General features: G+C 52.0%; 2 protein-coding genes across 2 annotated transcripts in view; one reads left to right on the top strand and one right to left on the bottom strand.

Annotated features, from left to right (window-relative positions):
- The window catches only part of LOC143841200 (uncharacterized), a 101,707-nt gene that overhangs the window by 85,297 nt on the left and 956 nt on the right, over positions 1-15,454 (bottom strand). Inside the window, exon 3 of the mRNA XM_077345201.1 lies at positions 13,077-13,172. Coding sequence (XP_077201316.1) covers positions 13,077-13,131 — 55 coding nt within the window. The 5' untranslated portion in view covers positions 13,132-13,172. The remainder of the gene's footprint in view (positions 1-13,076; positions 13,173-15,454) is intronic.
- Positions 1,355-8,489, top strand: LOC143841199 (cyclin-dependent kinase 4 inhibitor B-like). Its single transcript, XM_077345199.1, has 2 exons — positions 1,355-1,759; positions 7,638-8,489. The coding sequence occupies exons 1-2, from the start codon at positions 1,370-1,372 to the stop codon at positions 7,890-7,892; spliced, it is 645 nt and encodes a 214-aa protein (XP_077201314.1). The 5' UTR covers positions 1,355-1,369; the 3' UTR covers positions 7,893-8,489.

Here is a 15,454-nt window from a genome sequence, read left to right as displayed (position 1 = left end):
GCCCATATCCACAAAGTCATTCTTGCTTTTCTGGGAGTATTAAATCAGAATGAACCAGCAAAATAATAGATTTCATGTAACTAATTCATTAATAAATATTGGGAATAATTTCATTTAGAAGTAAGGTTGGGCCAGATTTTGTTGGTTAAGTAACACAGAAAAGTACATTCATCCAAAAGCTCTTGCTCCCTGTGGAGTGCACTCAGAGAAACACCCCAGTTCTCATCTGGGCAATATGGAAGATTATTTTCTCAACAGTACTACAGCACTGGGACAACACCCTTAATCAGTTTTTCAGACTAAGTTGGGGGTGCTGCATTTCCCCGGGGAAGGTTTCAAAGAAATGAATAGAACACAAGCCATTTTATTAGAACCTACTTCATCAAATATGCATAGGTGCATATGCATTGGCAACAATGAAAACATACCCATGAACAAGAACAATTAGTTTTATGTACATAGCCCCCCCCCCCCGCCTCCAGCTCTTAGTAAATACCTTCCTCAAATAAAGTGACTTTGTTAGGCTGCACCTAACTAAATGCCCTGCCATGCTTGGAGTCACAGAAACTAAGGGGGAGATGTCTGCTATGGTTCACACAGGGGAAACAATGGGGGGGGGGAAACACAATGGTGAGTAAAGCTGGGTGGGTGGAGAAAAGGGCACCACCACTGTCCCATGGGCAGCAGCTTATTTCCCTCCCTCCCCCGTTTCTAAAAATAAATTCATGCGGAAATGGAAGCTATAATGTCACCCAATTCAAAACACCTCCCCCTCCCCCCAGCCCCAGCTCTGAGCAGGACCGAACCAGCCCGAAAGTTGACCCAAGAGCCGTGCCTGTGCTGCCAGAGGGACGCCTCCTGGAATTCGGACGGGAAGAGAGGGGATAGTAGGCTGTGCCCCTGCAGACGCTCGGTGCCTCTCGTTCCCCCGCATAATCGGGAAGGGGAGTTCAGCATCGGCCCTTCTGTGGTCCGTAGGTCGTCGACTGACTTCACGCAGGGACAAACATAAGCGGCGCGGCCGAAATGGCAGCCTCAGCTCCGCGGGCCTGGCGCCCGCTCCTGCCCAAGGGACCGGGGGGGGGGAGGGTGGCCAGAGCTCATCAGCGGGGGGGGGTGTGTGTAGGGGGGGGTCCGGGGTCGCCCAGGGCCAGAAGACCCCGGGGCTGCAGAGAACCGCTGCCCAGCGAGCCGGCCTCGGGTGCGGCGGGAGGAGCGGGCGCTGGCCCGGCCCTGTGCCCCGGGGGTCCGTGCGGGGCGTCTGTGCTGAGGCGGCCCCCTGCCGGAGCCCGCGCGGGCCCTGGAGCGGCGGTCTGCGAGGGGCGCCCGGGGGCCCCAGTCCCTCGCCCTCGGGCGTCCAGCGTGGCGCATGCGCGCTGGCGCGGCCCGTCCGTGCCCTTGGCGAGAGGCGTGGCCGGCAGCTGGCGCGGGGAGGGCCCGCCTCGGAGCCGGGCAAGACCCGGAGCCCCGAGCCGAGGAGGCGGAGGCCAAGGCGGGCCGCCCAGGAGGGTGGCTGGTGCCGCGCAGCCGGGCCGCCGACTCGCAGGGGAAGGGCCGCCGGGCGGGGCGCGGGCCCAGGGCGAGAGGGGTCCGGAGCCGGCTTCGCGCTTCTCCTCCGGATGCGGCCGCCGCAGCGCCCATGCAGCCAGACCGGCTCGCCACGGCTGCCGCCCTCGGGGACCGCGAGGAGGTGCGCAGGCTGCTGGACGCGGGCGCCGACCCCAACGCCCGGAACTCCTTCGGCAGGACCCCGATCCAGGTGGGGCAGGAGGAGGGCGAGGGAGGAGGAGGGAGGGGGACGGCGAGAGCCGCATCTCCGCGGGGTTCGCCTCCGCCTCGCCATCGGTCGCAGCCTGTGCGGCGGGCCGGGCTTGCCGGACTGGTCTCCGCCTCCGGCTGGTGGCGCCCGCTCCGAGCCAGGTTTTCGCGGAAGCCGAGCCCCAAGGAACCAGATGGGCCGCAGGCGCCGGGACCTTGCGCGGGGCGGGGATGGGGGGGGGGAGAGCAGCCCCTTTCGCGAGCGACGGGGCGCGGGCAGGAGAAGCGCAGCGGGGCCACCAGAAACGGGGCTGGAGGCCACGGGGGGGGGGGGCGAAGCAGATCTGGAACGGCACCTCCGACTAGCCAGGCCGACCCGTGCCGCCGACCTCCGCGCTTCAGGCGAGGGCTTTGGGGCTGCAGCAGCCGGAGGAGTCCTAGCCGGGTGGGCCGGCGAAAGCTCTCGCAGGCAGTCGGGGCCACGCGTTGAATGAACGACTGCGACGGATCTCTCCGCCCGCCCGTCGCCTCCGTTTGCAGCCGGATCGCCGCTGAGACCCGACAAGAAATCATCCGTGGAATCCGGCAAGAGCCTCCTCTGAAATCAGTCCTGTCCAAAAGGACGACGGTGCCTTGTCTGCAAGCCGACTCGGGAAACCGAGGGGGGGGGGCGGGTAGGCGTTCGGGAGCCCCGAAGCGCGCCGCCGGCCGCCCCCTCCCTTCCGTAAGGAACTCCGGCTACACTGGGATCCCACGCAGGGTGCCAGAGCCAAGCCTGACTCCAGGGGCGCCCTTAGAGAGGGGGTCCAGCTGCCAGACCCGCTCTGCCGCACGCCCTGGGTCCACCCTCGCTAAGCACAGACGTGGATTTCCCCTCCGACACGAGAAGGCCCAGGGGGACATTGGACTCCAGAGTCTGTTTCCTTCTGAGTTCGGGCAGTCGAGGCCGGCTTCTTCGGGAGTCTCCAGCTTGGTGTGGTGGTGGTTAAGAACGGCGGCTTCCAATCTGGAGAGCCGGGTTTCAGTCAACTCTCCTCCACATGCAGTCGGCTGAATGACCTTGGGCTCGTCAAAGTCCTGATAGTGCTGTTCCCACAGAGAACCGTTCTGTCAGAACTCTCTCAGCCCCACGTACCTCACAAAGTGTCTGTTGTGGGGAGAGGAAAGGAAGGCCATGGTAAACCCCTTAGAGATTCCTTTGAGTAGTGAAAAAGCGGGGTATAAGAAACTCTTCTTCAAAACATGCTTCCATCGCCAGACTGCTAGCAATGCCTGCCCGATGTCGATATGACCCACAGGAGGCTAAATCAGGGTCCAAATCAAAGCCAAAAGAGAGGGGAGCTTTATAAGGGGGCTTAGGCCCCTCGGGAGAACTGGACTCCCCCCCTCCATTTAAAAAGAGTTGTTTGTTTGCTGAGGCTTCTTAAACAAGGTGTCCATGGCACAAGCCTTGAGCACCATGAGCAGACTACCAGGTATTTTTAAGGGGGGAAATCAGCAGTCATTGAAAAGTACTAATAGGAGCAACTGAAAAGTTACAAGGAAGTCCGCAAATTTTCCACACTCTTCCACAGAGGGAGCTCTTTCTGCCCTTGCTTGGTGGTTGTTTTGCTTGAGCCACCGGCTTGAAGGAGTCTTTTGAACTCTCAAGAATCCATAAGGAAACCTCAGGGAGTTCGATGGGACTTACTCGCTAGTAAACATGTTTAGAACTTGAAGCACACCCCACATCTGACCCTCTTGCTCCTGAACAGCCTTTTAATATATTTTGAAATATTTCTTTCATGGTGTTCCTTGGCTGTAAATCCGAATCAGTCAGGAGTCAGGACCGGTTGCTTATAACCAAGTAGCCACAGATCCCCGCCCCTACCCTGTAGCAGAAGTGCTGTTTTTTTTTTTTAACTTTATTTATACCCTGCCTTTCCCCCAAAATCGGCCTATCTCCCTTTCCTCTCCCCAGTGTTATGATCCCGGCTACAATCCTGGGGCAGAGAGCAAGGCAGATGGCCCTGTTAGCCTGTCCTTAGCACCAGAAAGAAACAACACTCATTCCACATACATTGGACAACACATTTTCAGTGCATTGAGAAACAGATTTTCCTGCACAGGAAAATCCAGGTGCAAAATCACATCGAAAGTGCCTTGTGTGCAAAAGCAGGACCCAGGTCCAGCAGCCCCATACAGATGGATACTATTTGTGGCAGGATATGAGATTTCGTGAGTTACGGTTCACTTCTTCAGATTCCACTCGCCATTTTGGTAGTCTTTAAAGTGCTACTGAACTCTTGCTCTTTTCTGTGGGCCAGGTTAGATTGAGAGCCCAGGCAGCTTCCACGGCACATACTGAGATTTGAACCAGGATTCCACAGTTCCTAGTCTGACAGACTGTCTGCCCTCCCTAAGACAGGGAAAACCAAGTACCTCTTTCTAAATACTTCATACTTAACTGTGCCTCCACAACACAAAAGCTACTGCTCCGCGGGGTAACCGCAGATTTGCTTTTCCTGGGATCTGTGGAACTCCCTTCCACTGGATGGGCCTTATCTAGCGAAAAGGTTCGGCATGCTGAAATAGAAGTCGGAATGACCGCAGTTGATGGCTGTGATCGTCTTAACAGGAAGTCGGGGGAAATAAACGGCTTCGCAGTGCATTTCAGCCATCGAGTAAACTGGGACTGTAGCCCCGAAGCGGCAAAAATGTGCAGACAAGAGATTCTGAATATCTCGCTTTGGGTGCGCAGCATTATTAATGGTCGCGTTAATTGTTTTTCCTGCCTGCGACTCCAAGCGCGGCGAGCCGTTTCCCCCCAACAGGTCGGAGGACGAAAGCTGCCCGATGCCGAAGCTCGGCGGCGTCTCGTTGGGGGAAACGCGGTGATCGAGGGGAGCCATCCGGCAACGAAGCCCGCCGCCTTGCCTTTCGTCACTCACTGGGGAGCAAATCCCATCCAAGAGGCCGGAATCATTCCCAAGACCAGAGGCCGAGGGGGCTGCTGCGCCGTTCAAGGCGCCCTCTTCTGTCCCTCCTAGTCGTCCTGCGCGTAAGGGCTCCCAAACAAAGTCTCACTTCAGGGCGTGACAAAACTCCGGAGGGTTTTTTGAAGCTGAAATCCGTCGCGTTCACGCCCCGGGGGTGGGGGGGGGGGTGGGGAGGTTAGGGCTGGACTTCGGCCGGGGCGCCCCGTCTTTTCCTCTCCCTTTCACGCCATCCGTTTGTCAGAGCTCCTTCCACGCTGCTCACCGACGGGCCCTGAGCGCCCCCGAGGCTCTTGCAAGCAATGCTCGGCGTAGGTCGTCGGTGGGACACAGGCAGGAGGCGTTAGTATCCGGCCAGCATTCCTGGGCACGCTCGGGAGGAGAGCCGTGTGGGTCTGAAGGCGCAGAACAAGGTCTTGGGTCCAGGGGCCCCTGTGAGACCACGGGGGGTTATTCAAGATAGATATAAACTTTGGCGTGCCCCCACGCTTCTTCAGAAGCCTTGAAACAGAAGTGGGTGCGTACATATACACATATGTACACACACACACTGTACAGTCTATTATGATTGAAGCATAGTGCAGAGGAGGCCAATAGCTTCTTAAAGACCCACAACTTTCGTTTCAGAATTCAGGAAAATGTCCGCCGAAGCAAATATTGTTCGCCCTGTGGCTTCTTAAAAACGAACAAGGCCGCCCTTCTGAGATACGAGACACTGTTGTTAAAAGGGCCGTGCCAAATCGACTCTAGCGTGTTTTGTGTGTGTGTGTGCGCGCCCTAACCGTGCCTGTCGCACTGGGTGCAAACGGATGTGTGTCCGGAGTGTTGCCAGACAGGGCCCTCTCGGTTGCCGCCGTAGGACGGGAGGGCGTCACACGGCGCCTTGGGGATCAGCCAGGGGGCAGGGCTGGAGGGCCCAGCGAGCACCGCCGCTATGGGGCTCCTCATGCCTGGCGTTCCGCTCCGCCCCGCCCCGCCCCGCCCCGCCTCCCTCCCGCGGTCCGGGCGGGGATCGGGTGGGACGGGCGACGGCCGCGGCTGGAGCTCTCCCCGGCTCGGACGTTCCCGGGACAAAAATGTGCCATCTGGGCCAACCAGCGGGCGCTCTGCAGCCTGCCTCCTGGGCCGGGGCGGGCAGGGGCGCCGCAGGAAGGCTGGGCTCTTCGGCCTGCCGCAGTGGTCTGGCCTGCCTTCCAGGGAGCGCGCGGAAGGGCGCAACTCCGGCCTCCAGGGGCGAGGGACGGACCCCCCCCCCCACACACACACACACACACAGCCCGTCCCCTGGCGGCGTCCTTGGCCGGTGGTGCCCTGCGGCGTCCCCTGACGGTTTGGGTCGCGCGTGTCCCCCTGAAGCGACCCCCGCCCCATCCCGTGGTCTCTCTCGTGTCTTCCGGGCCGCTGCTGAAAGTGCAGGCGGAGAGGGAGGGCTGCCTGGCTTCCCAACTGCTGCAAGGCCAGGATGCTGCACAGAACAGGGCTCCCTCCCCCTTTCCTTGTCTCCCTCCAGACTGCTCAGCTCTGCCCCGATGGGGAGCCCAGGCAAGGCTGATTCGGGCAGATCTGGGGAACCAAGCAGGGCCGGCCCTGGCTAAGTTATCTGAAGTGGGGGGGGGGGTGTGGAGCTCTCCAAGGATTTGGGTGGTAATTCCTCCAAGGAATACTAAGGAATACTCATGACATGGAGTAGGACATAGCAAAGCATCGCCCACACATCATCCGCTAAACAAATAAATAGGTCTGTCCCTGGAAAGTCACTTAGCGCCAAAGGGATTTGAGTCAAACGGCAGGGGGGATGAACCACCCTGAGTTCCTTGGAGGAGGGAGGAAGAGAAATGCATTAATTAAATAAACCCAGGCCTGGTTCTCATGTGATAGATTCAAGCGGGTAGCATGTTGGCCTGAAGCGGCATGACAAAATTTGAGTCCAATGGCAGCCTTAAGACCAACAAAGCTTGTCACTGGTGGGGATGCTTCCACGCTTAGGCGGGGACAGACGGGGCAAGCAACTAGTCCCTTGTAATTATTTCTTTTCACAACTGGGAACGTGTCTGCCGTTAATTACTCATCTTGACAGTTTCATTTCTCCAATGTTTTTGTGAACTACAGCTGAACCCAAAGGGCTGAGTCACTTTTTAAACAAATAATTATCATACTGCATAACTTAGATGTTATGACACAGCTTACTAATTTGCCACTAACTTACCTTTGCTATATATCTGTACTCTTATGGCCCCTATTCCATAGTCTGAGGAAGAGTGCCTGCCTAGGAAAGCTCACGCCTTGAATAAGTGTTTGTTGGCCTTAAAGGAGCTAATGGACTCAAATTTTGCTGTGGTTCTCACATGGTTATGGTGTTGCCAAATATCTGGAGGAAAGTTGCCCTCCCTCTTTAAGAGAGGCTTACAGGAGATGTTATTTCCCACCATGTGCTGGCCATTTCCTCTGTGCCCGAAAAAGCGTCACCTATTCATTGCCCTATATTGAGCTTCTCCTTTCTCTCCATGTCCTTTGGGCAGCCCTGGGGTGGCAGAGTGAACCGCACTAAATCCAGACTGGAAGCATTGTGGGTCAGCATTTTCTGTCACTGTGCTTGTTTTCAATTGGGTGGGAGTTTGGGTTGTTGTGGTGGTTGGTGGGGGAGGGGTGGGTTTTTTGGGGGGGGGAGTCTTGTGTACAAAGGCACACGCAAAACTGGAAACCCTTATTTACAGTTACGGCCAATTGTCGGTAGGACAAACAAACCGTAATCCCTAAATAATCCTTAAATTTGAATTCTTCAACTGTCCTGAGGAGCACGCCAGAGAGCCCTGTCCCTTTTGGATCGCAGCATCTGACCGCTGGGTCTGGTGATGACATGTGTGCAGCACTAACTGTGGGTCTTCTTTCTCTCTCCCCCTCCAGGTGATGATGATGGGAAGCCCCAGCGTGGCAGAGCTGCTGCTTCGGAGAGGAGCCGACCCCAACCGGCCGGACCCCTGCACTGGCTCTCTGCCCGTGCACGATGCGGCTCGGGAAGGCTTCCTTGATACGCTGCAGGCCTTGTGCCGAGGGGGTGCTCGGCTGGATGTGCCAGACTGGTGGGGCCGCCTCCCACTTGACCTGGCCAGGGAGAATGCCCAGAGCCATGTGGTCGGTTACCTGGGAGCCGCCCCCTAGGGAAAGAACTATATTTAAATTGCACTAGATAGGCAAGAAGCCTTCCCTCTGGCCTTCACACTGCGGGTCTGTGCATAGGTATTCTATTTCACTTGGAGAGTAATCGAACATGAGGATCTCCCCTTCTGCATCTGGTGCACTGTAAGAGCTGTGTTCTTGGCTCTTTGTTGTTTTGTTTCTTTTTTTTATTTGAGGAAGGGTAATTTATTTGTCTGGGGGTATGCTTAAGAGCAAATATGTAAACAGCCTTTTTATTTTATAGAACTGGGGAGAAAGGGGAAGGAGCTAGCCTGTGGATCTCCCAGCTAAATGCACTATTGAGGCTGCCTGGGTTTTTCATTTGCACAAAAATACTTGTTGGCTTATACTTGAGCAAGATAAGGAAAGGATGAAGTACGAGGGCCTATGCAACACACTGTAGTGGGATTAAAGAGTATTTCACCTATTTTCCCCGTAAAATCTCCTTGTTCAAACTGATACTTTCTAACTCATGCTGTTTTGGAAAGAATAAAAGATGTCATACCTATCCTTCTCCCTTTTCTCCCTAGCACCTTGCCTGTAATTATTTGGAAATAAATCTCATGCTGTTAGAATGCATTCTGAAATTAGGAAGGTATTAAATATACACTTCAGTGTCTAAGTTGGGGGGGGGGGTATTTTGTTTATGTCTTTGCATCTTGTTCAGGGTTTAGGCAGACAACATTACCTGTGAAGACCAAATTCAAATTTGCCTCTTAAAGTGCTTTCGAGATTTGCTCCCACTGTTGAGGGGCACCTACTAGGAGAGGAGGGGGGACTGTGGTGGTACAACAGCGGAGCAGTTCCAGATGCATTTGTATTGGGCTTCTGAATCAATGCCAGGATGCTTGTTAACAAAAATCGAGTCCAGAAATGCCTTTGAGACCAACAAAGATTTATTCAAGATGTGAGCTTTCGTGTGCAGGCACACTGCCTTTCAACAACCCTGTGCCTGACCCTATTCCATGTACTTCTTACAGTTTAAGGCGGGGGGGGGGGATATTAAGGGCACCTACATCCAAATGACTGTGAAAGTTGGACCATAAGCAAGGCTGAGCGTCGAAGAATTGAGGCTTTTGAACTCTGGTACTGGAGAAGACTCTTGCGAGTCCCTTGGACTGCAAGACGAACAAACTGGTCAGTCCTAGAGGAGATCAGCCCTGACTGCTCTTTAAAAGGCCAAATCCTGAAGATGAAGCACAAATACTTTGGCTACCTCATGAGAAGGAAGGACTCCCTGGAGAAGAGCCTAATGCTGGGAGCGATTGAGGACAAAAGAAGAAGGGGATGACAGAGAATGAGGTGGCGGGATGGAGTCACTGAAGCAGTAAGTGCAAACTAAAATGGACTCCAGGGAATGGTAGAGGACAGGGAGCCCTGGAGTATCATTGTCCATGGGGTCGCAATGGGTCAGACATGACTTTGCACCTAACAACAACATCCAAATGAAATCAGTGCTATTAAAAGCACAGTCTGGTAACTCCCACTTCTTCCAATGAAAATTTTGTGCATCCTTTACTTTTCTCCACTGATTTTTTGTTACCTGCCTTTGAAAGGATTTAGATACACACATTTAGATAGATGGGGATTTAGATACACATTTTATGCAGAAGAGGCAATCCAAGTGTTTATTGGGGAGCTCAGACACATTATGCAGCTATTGTGTTGAAGGCTGGTCAAAGAAAACCGGGTCAACTCATCTCAAGCCACAGGGGCCTTTTCACAATGTGGAGCGTGTTTTCTGCAGCAAGAACTGCCCTGCAAGCCTGTTGGTGCTATGAGCGAGGGGTCACGCGAGGCCAAGGTTTCTCCGCCTTATGCAAGCCACACCTTATGGTGTGCTGCAATTGCACAGGGGTGAGAATCCTCAGCTGCCATGTAGCAGACAGAGGGTCGGAGGAGGAGCTGGAAGACGCACCTCTGCAGCCCCCACTCTGCCATAGCAGCTCTCAGGGCGATCTTAGGCCAGTCACACAGTCTCGGCCTTACCTACCTCAAAGCCCTGTTCTGAGATTAAAATGGAGGACAAGGAAACCACATAGTAAGATGCTCTGGCGTTCTGCTGGGGAGAAAATCAGGGTATGCATGCCTCAGCACCAAGAATGTCCATTTGTGCTCTACATCAGGGGTAGTCATCCTGTGGTCCTCCAGATGTCCATGGACTACAATTCCCATGAGCCCCTGCCAGCGTTTGCTGGCAGGGGCTCATGGGAATTGTAGTCCATGAACATCTGGAGGACCACAGGTTGACTACCCATGCTCTACATCCTTGATAGCAAGACTCAAGCACCACAACAGGAGAACTGTAGCAATCCTTGGATCTGGTTAGTAGGCACCCAACATTGCACCTTGAGATGAAGCTATCCTGGAGCTGGCCTTGACACACAGAACCTCTTGGCAGCCTACCTCCACTGTCTTGAGCAGGGGTAGTCAAACTGCGGCCCTCCAGATGTCCATGGACTACAATTCCCAGAAGCCCCTGCCAGCATTTGCTGGCAGGGGCTTCTGGGAATTGTAGTCCATGGACATCTGGAGGGCCGCAGTTTGACTACCCCTGGTCTTGAGCCTCAGGAAGGATGACTTATAGGATAAATGCTAGTGCCTATAGGGTAAATATCATGCTCCTTTTAGCTTGTGTTAGAGCAGCCTGCTGTACCAGTGCTGTTTTCTGCAGCCGCTCAAGGCGCTCCAATAATGAGATCCTTGGTGGAGAAATCACTCCTGAGTGACTACGTCATCCCAGGATCCATAACAAAAGAGAGTGGCACCCAGACTGGGGTTAGGAGGGGATCATCTTCCCGGAATTCACCCTAGGGTGACAAAACATAAAAAGAGTACGGATGCAGGTTACGCGGCTGGCAGAATGACAGTCCATTCAGCAGATCAGCAGCATCCTGCAGAAGCCTATTCATTCAAAGAGAAGTCCCAGGAAACTCAGCAGGACCACATGCCTGGAGTTTTCCCTGAGGAACAGCCATAGGGCACATCCCGTAGAGCAGCAAATAGAAAACGGTCTTGGGGGACTTTCAAGACTTGCTCCCAGTCCGTGTAGAATTTCAGCCTTTGTCTGTACTGTATTCGCATACGATTGTGTGTTGCATAGGCAAACACCTAAGTAGATAACTACCTGATATTGTCATACATTAGGAACCCTGGCACAAATCAAGAGTCATTTGTTTATCCAAGCCTGTTCTTTTCAAGTAGCTAACTAAATGGATGGGGAGGGGGTGCTAACATCTATTATTGTTAGTCACTGATGTAACATGTTAACAGCAGAGTAGCAAAGGACTTTCCCAAAAGTAGCAGATCTCAAAACAAGGAACAGCTAACAAGTGTAATTAAGAATGCAATGTGTTCTACAGCCATTGGTCTCAGTGGGCAACCTGCCTGCCTAGCGTGCCCTTAGGGAGATCCAGCACGACCATCCATGTTCATCTATTATGTAGTCTGGCCCCACAGATCTCGGTGTTCCACGCAAACAAAGCTTGCCATACAGCTAAAAAAGTGTACTGGAACCTTACAGAATATATTAAGATAATTGGAAAGCATAATTCATCTTGTCTAGGCTTGCATCAAGGCAATCTAATCTAATGCATCATAACTCTTTAACAGAAACAAAGTACTTCACCAACTAGCCCCTTGCTGAAAGTACTCGATCCTTGCTGTAAGTACTCGATAACTAAAGCATTTTGCTGTCAACCTTGGCTTCTGAGAGAGAGATCAGAGAGCTCCAAAATTCCTTGGACCTTCATTCTTTATCACCCAGGACAGTACAACAGCTACAAGCCTCTCTAGGAATTTCTTTTAAAACCGTTTTAAAAAATACACAACCCTTTGCTTTAAATCATAGCAAGAGTTTTCCAGCTCGAAGGCAATACTTGACACCTTTAGTTAAGCAAAGGGTCGCAGGGGTCCCCACAGCTCTGTTTTATTAAAAATTGGTGAGTCCCTCATCTCCCTATAATTCATAACTTCTTTAAATGTAGCACCCACAGGGAATCTCTTTTATCAGCCCCCCCCCCATTTTTTTATGAAACTTAATAAAGTTTGAGTTCAGTGGCACCTTTAAGACCAACTAAGTTTTGATTGCTTTCTGGCAATTAACACCCCCCACATCTGTAATGGTCAAAGGTATTCTGTTTCACGATATCTGCAGTTGATGGTATTTTGTTTCACGATATCTGCAGTTGATGGTATTTTGTTTCACTGTATCTGCATGCACATGAATGTTTATAGCTTGAATAAAACTTAGTTGGTCTTAAAGGTGCCATTGGCCCCAAACTTTGTTCTGCTGCTTCAGACTAATGCAGCTGCCCACCTGAATCTATGGAACTTCTCCTTTCTGCCCTAGGCCACCCACCAGACTACCCCCATGGACCCCAGGTCTGATTGGCCCATTCTGATGCCAATAAATTATGACCATCACTCTGCTCTATGGAGTTTCCACTCTCAGAGTCCCAAAGAATTGGTGGAAGGCACATGATGCGGCCACTTTGCTGTGACCAAGGAGGATGGTGCCTGGCGGGAGGCTCCCTGTGATTCCCATGTGGGATCCCATAAGGGGAGAAAAGCAAAGAAACACTACAGGAGCAGAGACACAACTTGGAAACAATTATACAAGCAAAGCTGTTGCCACTGGAGTTATCAGAGCATCTTTTGAAAGTGTTGCAAGACCTGCCTTCAGGCCTCCGTCATCAAGGGAGAGAAATATTTTTCAACACATTTAATGAAGAGAGATTCAGCTGTGCTTTGAAAGGTTATTTTTGTGACCCAGCCCAAAGAGTCGGTATGGAATGGACTATAAACAGCACTGAATTCTCCATCTTCCATCAGGCTGTCCAATTTTAGTTCAGCGGTGAACTAAGCAAAGGATCTGTTCAGATCCATTTTCTCAACATCCAAGGGGAGTCCCTCCCTGCTCCCTCCCCAAGGAGAGAACAGGCACCCTATTCATCATGGGTTGAGTTGGGGTCTCAGTTCCAGGTTTTAGTGCATCTAGTGCAGGAATTCCCAAACAGGGTGAGCCGAGAATCCACTAACTGAACCCCAAGTTCTTGACAGCAGAGGAGGCTGAAATCCTAAAGGACCCTTCCACCTCCTTCCCAATCTATTAGGAACAGACGATTTTCCATATAGATTGTGATTGACTGAATAATTCACTAGTACCTGATATGAAAATCCAGCAACAATTCCCATCCTCAGAAGAGTCTCTGCGTTGCATCTCTGCATGGGTCGTTTTTTTTTTCTGGGCTTGCCTGTTTGCTGCAAGAAAGCACAGTAGATTAGGGTCCCACAGAAATACCGTGGCAGGCTATTGTTCGGATGAAAGCTCTGGACCCTTTGCACTCAAAACCCCCTATCCACAATAGAGAGGCACGTGCCTCCAATGGAGATAGATCAAGATAGGTAGCCATAGAAAACAACAGAGTCCAGTAGCACTTTAAAGACTAACAAAATTTGTGGCAGGGTATGAACTTTTATGAGTCACTGCTCAGTTCTTTAGGATCTTTGGCTTAGACTTGGCATTTTAACTCACAGAGGTTTTCAGGGTGTCTTTCAAGGCCAATGGCCATGGCATGGTGTTATGCAGGAAACCAGTTTTTCCAGACTCAGCCCGCCTTTGTGTGTGTTGTGTTGGCTTTTCAACATACTTGTGGCAGTTTCCAACTGTTGGAATGGTTGAAAGGCAACCAGACCAGGAGGCACAAATGAAGAATAAAAAGACGATACATGAGCAAACATATGATTCTGGGCTCATCAGGAGGGAGTTCAGAGTTTTCCCATTTTACCCTCACAGTGACATTTTAGGGTAGCTAATTAAACCTAATCAGTACCATTGACCAGGGCAGGGGAGATTGGGCTGAGTGTTTCAGTGAAGGGATCCTTCCGGTTGTGTAAGTCCTGTTTCTACTGCCAATAACCTGGTGTCACCCACATTTTTAAAAATCATTCCAGATAAGAAGACAGGATGTCTGCATAAATCTTAACCTGTTTCTTTCCACTTGTAAGAAATGGAAAACAAATCCATCTTCAGCAGCACCAAATCTGCTCCCAGAATACTTAAGCATTAAAAGAACAATAGCTAGTCTTTGCCGCCTCTTTCAGTGGACCAAGTTCTAAGAAACCCATAAGCACAGAATCCCTAAGGGAAAGACTCCAGGCCCTTGGTCATCTGACCCAGAGGGAGACAGAGAAAGCCCGGTTAGGGTAATACGGTGGTTTGAGTGTTGGGCTAGTATTGAGAAACCCAGGTTCCAATCTCAGTTACACATTCTCAGTCTCAGGGTTGTTGTGAGAAGAGAATGTTGCAGGCTATTTGGGGAAATAGCCCCATTGGAGGGGAAATGGGGTATTTAAGAAATAAAATAAAACCGTGGAGTTAGGTACAGCAAGATAAGAGCCACTTCGATCTCAGACACCTTCTTCCTTTCTCTACTTTAATCAACCCGGATAACACATTGCTAGGAATCACAGGAGACAACGGAAGACAGAGTGTCGTCCATGCACACCTGCCTCTCTCACAACTGGATTGTGCACGAGATGACGCCAAAATCTGCATGCCAGTAGTCGCAAATGGGTCAGCTGCAGCTTTTCTGATCTTTGCATCCTTTGCTTGTGGTGAGCCGGCTCAATCCACACCTGTGCAATTCTGGCTGCTTTGCAACATTTAGACCTTCCCACCACCAAGGCTATTCTCCTGACTCAAAAGGGTCCAGGAGGGCGTTACTGGCCTCCTTATGAACCCATTCTGTGTCTGCAGCCCTTTGATTGACTGCTGGTAAATATTTAAAATGTGGACACTTCCACATGTGAGAGGTGAAACCCCCACCTCCTCTCTCATTTTTATCTGAGAGACAGACTCTGCCTTCCCTCCTTAGCAGCTTTATATGCAAAAAAAATCAAAAGCATGAATTTCTATTGTAGGATTGGTCCTTTCCGGGGGCAGAGCAATTGCAGGGCTTGTTGCTAAAGCACTTCCGACACCCCACAGAAAGTTCCTGGCACTTCGTAGATCAAGAGAGGCAGGACCAAACAGGCAAAGAACATGCCATGAAGGTGTGAATGAGAAGAAGACACGCAAGGAGAGGAGAACCACTCTGCTCCCCCAAAGAGTGTTTCCAACGTGCAGTTCAATAGAAAGTGAGTTGTTAGATTTCTGGAAACGAAATAATCCGGGGGGGGGGGTCAGAAACCTACCAGTTATAACTTCCACTCAGGCTGAGACACACATCCCTCTCTCGTCTCAGCCATTTACATGGCACAAGACTGTAAGGGACTGTTTATATGTTTCCTTCCCTCGTGGGCCAAGGGAACAGCGGCCTCCTCTCCCTGCCCCTTTTATCCTCACAACAACCCTGTGAAGGTGAGACTGGCAGCAAGGCCACCCGGTGGGCTTCCCTAGGAGGGGTGGGCTGGGGCACACTCACCGGGTTGGCTCTCTTTGCCTGAGAAAGTGCTCTCCAAATCCTAAAGCCACCGCCATCTCCGAAAGGTGAGGGGCCTGGACGCCCACTTGGGGCTTAAGTACGAACTAAGGAAAGGAG

The sequence above is a fragment of the Paroedura picta genome, chromosome 7 (assembly GCF_049243985.1).
Source record: "Paroedura picta isolate Pp20150507F chromosome 7, Ppicta_v3.0, whole genome shotgun sequence".
In the NCBI taxonomy this organism is placed as follows: domain Eukaryota; kingdom Metazoa; phylum Chordata; class Lepidosauria; order Squamata; family Gekkonidae; genus Paroedura; species Paroedura picta.
The sequence above is the reverse complement of the archived record's forward strand: the minus strand, read 5'-3'. Positions and strand labels throughout refer to the sequence as shown.

What these genes read in the sequence shown, in the direction of transcription:
- LOC143841199 (XM_077345199.1), top strand. Translation starts at nt 1,370, where the DNA reads ATGCGCGCTGGCGCGGCCCGTCCGTGCCCTTGGCGAGAGGCGTGGCCG. An exon ending in TCGGCAGGACCCCGATCCAG is followed by an intron (nt 1,760 to 7,637) that starts GTGGGGCAGGAG and finishes CTCCCCCTCCAG; the next exon opens with GTGATGATGATGGGAAGCCC.